At 66.4% G+C, this 6,072-nt stretch overlaps 1 protein-coding gene across 1 annotated transcript; it reads left to right on the top strand.

Annotated features, from left to right (window-relative positions):
* Positions 1 to 170: 170 nt before the first annotated feature.
* On the top strand, positions 171 to 5,815 carry H696_03662 (TKL protein kinase; the record flags this gene model as incomplete). Its single annotated transcript, XM_009497534.1, has 7 exons — positions 171 to 3,793; positions 3,969 to 4,075; positions 4,218 to 4,236; positions 4,319 to 4,345; positions 4,524 to 4,694; positions 4,886 to 4,943; positions 5,104 to 5,815. Exons 1-7 carry the CDS (start codon positions 475 to 477, stop codon positions 5,813 to 5,815), a joined length of 4,413 nt encoding a protein of 1,470 aa, XP_009495809.1. The 5' UTR covers positions 171 to 474.
* Between the last annotated feature and the right edge of the window lie 257 nt (positions 5,816 to 6,072).

Below are 6,072 nucleotides of genomic sequence, written 5' to 3'. Positions count from 1 at the left end.
TCCTCATCCGCGTCCCCATCCGCGTCCTCATCCGCGTCCTCGTCCTCGTCCTCGTCTCCATCCTCATCCTCGTCCTCCTTCTCCTCTTCCGCCTACTCCTCCCCCAACTCTTCGGACCAGGATTCTGGAACTGTTGGTCTCTTGGAACTCGAGGCAACTAACTTCTGGCAGCCAGTGTCACTGGCGGTTGGACCGGCCCGACGCCCGGCCCATCTGCCCCAAGCGGACCCCTTCCTGACGGGCATCCTGCGATCCGGCGGCCAAGCCAACTGGGCCATCATCACCTATCCTCTTGGCCTGGATGCACAGGGCCGCACACGCCGCGTCGCCGGCTCCGGGCAGCTTTTGGCTCCCCTGCCAACCGCATCCCCCTCGGCCGATGAGGACCCCTTCCACGCGATCCCCATCCAACTTCATGGACTTCCGGAATATCCCAGCGCCCTGGTCGTCCTGCATCCGGACTTCATCGGCATCATGCTGCTTCACTGTCCCCCTCGGGGGCTTGCATGCAGGCCCGGGCCTCGGCGAGTGCTCGCCTACCCGGACCCCAATATGTCCACCCATTACCGGGCTCTGTCGGTGGTCCAGCTCCCCGCCTCGGAGCCCGCGTCCTCCAATAGCCGGGGTCTGTCCGTGCCGCAGCTTCCGGCCTTGGAGCACCCGCCCGCTGGTCCCCCCCTGGCAGCCAGCTTGCTTGTCGTGGCGCCATCCTCCTCGACCGGGGCATTCCTGCTTCAGGTGTCTTCGGATGACTGCCCGCTTGGCACCTATGGCCCGGAGTGCCTGCCATGCAGCGAAGACTGCCTGGCATGCTCGGGGCCGGCCCCCGGCGAATGCACCGCCCCTCGCTGTGCCCACTATCTTCCCTCTGATCCGCTCACCTGCCTGGCCGCATGTCCGGCCGGTCTGCATGCCGATGCCAATGGCGCCTGTGGCTGCCACGCCGATTGTGCTGCTTGTCTTGCCACCCCGGCTGGCGATGAGTTCCTTTGCACGGCCTGTCCCCCGGGCATGGCGCTGGACACCACCGGCTCGTCGGCCGACCGGTGTGGTCCCTGCCATGCATCCTGCCAGCAATGCTCGGCTCCCAACAGCCCGACCGCTTGTCTGGCCTGCTCCAACCCCATGGCCCTTTGGCGCCCAAATGGAACATGCAGCACGGACAGCTGTCCGGCCGGCACTTGGCCCAATCGCCCGGCCGGAGTGTGCGCCCCCTGCTCGGGAAACTGTGCGCACTGCGACGACGCTTCGCGCTGTGGCTCCTGTGCCGAGGGCTTCCTCCTGGAATCCACCATGGGCGTGTGCTTCGAGTGTGCGGAAAATTGCGCCGCCTGTGCCCGGGCGCCGGACCGGTGCACCGCTTGCCCATCCGGGCGGCTCCTGTTGCTGGACTCGGAAAAATGCGTGACCACCTGTCCCCCGGGTACCTGGGTCGACTTGGTGCGATCCGCCTGCTCCAATTGCCATTCCTCCTGCGCGGAATGCGAGCACTCCGGCGAAGCCGGCGCCTGTACGGCCTGCCGCCCGGGCCAGGTGCTCCATGTGACCGGGCACTGCGTGAAGGAGTGCCCCAAGGGCTTCCGACTGGAGGCGGGCGCTTGCATCGCCTGCGAGCCCAACTGCGAGGAGTGCTCCGCTGCCGGGGCTTGTGACAAGTGCAAGTCCGAGCACTTCCAAGCCGACGACGGGTCCTGCTTCACGTGCCACTCCTCCTGCCGGACGTGCGCCCAGGCCGATGCCTGTGCCACCTGCCGCTCGGGCATGGTCTTCCTCCAATCCGATCCCAGCGTGGCCTCCCTGTGCGGCAGCACCTGCGCTCCGGGCGAGTATATTGGCACCGACCGGTGCACCCCCTGCGCCGAGGCATGTGCCATGTGTGCTGGACCCGGGGCAGGCGCTTGTCAGGTGTGTGCCACCGGGTACCGGTGGGCCGAGGCCGCGCCGGCCAACAACAAGACCGGCACCTGTGTCGAATGCCCGCCTGGCTGCACTTCATGCAATCAGGACAACGAGTGCCTGGAATGTGCCACCGGGCTATTCCTCGATCGCGAAGGCAACTGCTCGGCCGCATGCCAGCCGGGACACTATCCGACGGTGGAATCGTGCCAGCCGTGTGATGTGTCCTGCGCCGAGTGCGCCGGTCCGAGTGCCAGCGACTGTACCATCTGCGCCGAGGGCCTGGACCTGGTCGTGTCCGGCAATTCCATCGGGACCTGCTCCTCCGGCTGTCCCGAGGGCCAGTATCGCGATTCGACCACCGCCAGCTGTCGCCCCTGCCATGAGGCATGTGTCTCATGTGGTGGCCCAAGCGAGCGGGATTGTTGGCGATGCCGCGATGCCCTGCTCCAAGGGGACCAATGCCTCGAGGCATGCCTGCCCGGGCATGTGGCCTTGGATGACCGATGCATGGCCTGCCATGCCTCTTGCAGCATGTGCACCGGGGTCCGGAGCACGGATTGCATCGGCTGCCCGGGCGGGCTGCTGCGCTTCCCGGCCGGCGAGTCTCCCTCGCGCTGCGTGTCCTCCTGTCCCATTGGCCATGGGATCTTCGACGGGGGGTGCACCAAGTGCGGGGACCGTTGTGCCAGCTGCCCCGGCTCCTCGGCCGAGTGTGCCCAGTGCGAACGTGGGGCCCTGCTCTTCCAGGCCGAATGCCGGGACTCCTGCCCGCCTGGCACCCTGGCCGTCGGGGGGGTTTGCTCCGAGTGTCATCATTCCTGCGACTCGTGCTTCGGCACCGGGGACAACCATTGTCTCACCTGCAAGGAAAGCTCCCCCATGCAGATGGATGGCGTTTGCCATGCCACCTGCCCGGAGGGCACCTACCCCAGTGCCAATGTGTGCATTCCCTGTCACCACACGTGTGCCAGCTGCTCGGGGCCCAATCCCAACATGTGTACGGCCTGCCATTCGGACAGGCTCCTTGGCCTGGACCAAACATGCATCGAAGCCTGCCCCAGTGGCCAGTACGTGAAGGATGCCCCGGCCACCGGCCCCTCATGTCAGATGTGTTCCGGCGAGTGCCGGCAATGCAACGGGCCCCAGCCCGATGATTGCACCGCCTGCCCGGAGGGCTATTTCCTGGAGGGGGGCCGCTGTGTGGGCACCTGCTCGCCGCGGTACTTTGCCTGCACTCCGGAGAACATGTGCGTCGCCTGCCCGGCCGATTGCACCGGCTGCGTGCATACCTTCGACTCGAGTGCCCCGTGCGCCGTCCGGTGCACCAGCTGCGAGGAGGGCTTCCTCCTCTCAGCCGCGACCGAGCTCTGTGTGGCTGCCTGTCCGGCGGGGGAGTTCCCCGACTTGCAGGCAGCCGCCCCCCCGACCAAGTGCACCTCCTGCGATGCCAGCTGCGGCACCTGCCATGATCGCCCGGCCAAGTGCACCTCCTGCGCCAATTCCTCTCGCTGGCTGCGTGCCACCACGGGCGAGTGCTCGACCATCTGCCCGGGGCTTCGCTTTGCCGAGTCCCCCGTCGAGCGCGTCTGCCTCGCCTGTCCGGAGCATTGCCTTCAATGCGCGGCCGGGCCCGACACCGCGCGGTGTACCCTCGCCGCTGACGGTCAGCTGAACTGCCCGACCGTCGACTCCTGCACGCACTGCGCCCCGGGCTACTTCCTCCTCGACGGCCAATCGTGTGTTTCCAAATGCCCGGTCGGCTTCTTCGATGATTGGGACTCCTCGCCGCATGTCTGCGGCGTATGCCACGCCAGTTGTCCCATTTGCACCGGCCCGAACAAGAGCGACTGCTTTGGCCCGGGCTCGGGTGGATCTTCGAACAACCGCCGCCTCGGTATGGCCGCATTTCGTTCGGTCCTTCCTGCCTTTTTTGCTTTCCCCCTCCCCCCCTCCCCCCCCCCTTCCGGCCTTCTCGCCCCTCTTCCCACTGCCTCCTGGCTTCGCCGCTGCCGAGTGCTGACATTGCCGATGTGTGCCCCTCCGCCACCCGATGCTCCTCGGTGACCCAGCCCTCGGCCTGGGCATTGGGCTGGGGCTGCTATTCCTGCTGTTGCTCCTGGCCCTGGCGCTTTTCTTGCTGCTTCGCTCCCGCAAGACCCACAGCATGAAGGATCCGGTATGTTGCCCGATGCCGGGGACTTCCCTGGGCAGGCTTTTGCGCCTTCGCCCGTCCCCGACCCCTGCCATCCCCTGTTTCACTCCTTCCGGACATGCAAAAGCCCTTGGCCCCGGCTAACATCCGCTCCTTGCCACCCAAGTACTCCTCGTCGGATGAGGGTACGACATGCTTACCCTCATGCGCTTTGCTTTTGCCTTTCCCATTCGCGGCGCCCCGACTGACCCTCCCTCCTTGTCCCAGACTGCACGGTCCTCAACACGATTGTTGGTGCGTCTCGGCCGAAAAGCGGCCCTGGGTCTTTTTCCCTTTCCTCCTGGCCACTTGAGCTCCGGGGTTTGGCCGATTGCGCGCGGGCCCATTCTCGATGGAGGCCTTTCCCGAATGCTGACCATCCACCCTTGCCGCCGTCCTTTCTCCCCATGCACGCCTGTGCCTCCTCGAGCAGAGCTCTCCCTGCCCGGTGCCATCCAAGTGAACCTGGCCGCGGATTTTGTTCCCATCAATGAAACCCTCGGGACTGGCGCCCAAGCGACCGTCTTCGTCGCTCGCGCGGTCGGCGCCGGTATCTCCACGCGCCTTGGCTGCCCGGACACCGTTGCCATCAAGCAGCTGAAGGGTGCGTCCTTGTGTGGCGACAAGGGACCGGTGGCGGGGACAAGAGCACAGCACATGCCGCCGTACTGGCGACCCCCCGCGGGCGAGGGCAAGGAGGACCGCATCCCCTGCCCTTCGCACATCCCCCAGATGACCTGCCTCTGACGTGGTCCGATTGGCCCCTCCCCTTCCCCTTTCACATGCCGTCATCAGCCGCCAAGATCAAACCCCGACACATGGCCCTCTTCCAAAATGAGATTGCCCTCATGTGGTACGCGTCGCCCATGCCCGACTGGGGGGGGGCCTCTTCCTTCCTCTCGCCCATGGCCGACTGCCTGCTCACCCCCGCCCCCCCCCCCCCCCCCCCCCCCCCCCCCCGGCCCCCGGCCCCCGGCCCCCGGCCCCCGGCCCCCGCTGCTCCATGGCGCCAGGCTCCTGCGCGACCACGAGAACATCGCACAGCTGTATGGATATAGCGAAGCTCCGCCGGCCATCGTCATGGAGCGCTTCGACACGGATCTCGGCACGTTGCTGCATTCGGAGGTCGGCCTGTCGCTGCATGCTCGACTGGACCTTGTCCAACAGTGGGTTCTCGGGCTGGAGGCCATGCACGCCAACGGCGTGGCCCATTGCGACCTGAAGCCGGCCAATGTCTTTGTCAGCCAGAGGCCGGACGGCTCCTGGCGGGCGGCGCTCGGGGATCTCGGGACCAGCCGCAACCTGAATGGCGACCGCGCATCGGCCCTGATGGCCGAAGCGCCGGAGCTCAATGCCATGAGTGCGCGCTATGCCGGCCCCGAGGTGCTAGTCGCCTTCTCACGTCGGACTTCGGTCGAGGCGCCCCTCTACATGCCGGCCGACATGTATGCTGCGGCCATCATGCTCTGGGAATGCCTCTCTCGAGCCCTCCCCTGGGAGGGCTGCTCCTTTGACCAGATCCTCGAAAGTGTCACCGCCGGCCGGCGCCCGGAGATGAGCCCGGCTTCGGACCCGGTGGCCCGGGCAAGCCCGGCCTTTGCCCAGCGCCTGCGCGATCTGCTGCCCCAGCTGTGGGCGCACGATGCCCACACTCGGCCTCCGGCTTCGAGTCTTCGCCAATCGGTCGCCGACCTGGTGGCCATGCTCCCGAATGCGCGGTCCTGATCAAGCCATTCCCGCTCCCCCGCCCATGGTCGATCCTTCTCCACGGGGCATTTTCTTGGTCATGCATCTCAAGCGGGATGGTTCGGTTCCCGAGAGAGGGATCCCCCACCCCCAAGGAGAGACACCCCTCCTGTGCATTTTGCACAAAGACAAATACACCAAAATACAATACCACCCCCCCTCTGGCTGGCCTTCCTGCATGCTCGCCTCCCTCTCGATGTGTTTTTGGCCTCCCCCACATGTATCTCGGTGCCCCT

Source organism: Fonticula alba, assembly GCF_000388065.1.
Source record: "Fonticula alba strain ATCC 38817 unplaced genomic scaffold supercont2.5, whole genome shotgun sequence".
Classification (NCBI taxonomy): Eukaryota; order Rotosphaerida; family Fonticulaceae; genus Fonticula; species Fonticula alba.
The sequence above is the reverse complement of the archived record's forward strand: the minus strand, read 5'-3'. Positions and strand labels throughout refer to the sequence as shown.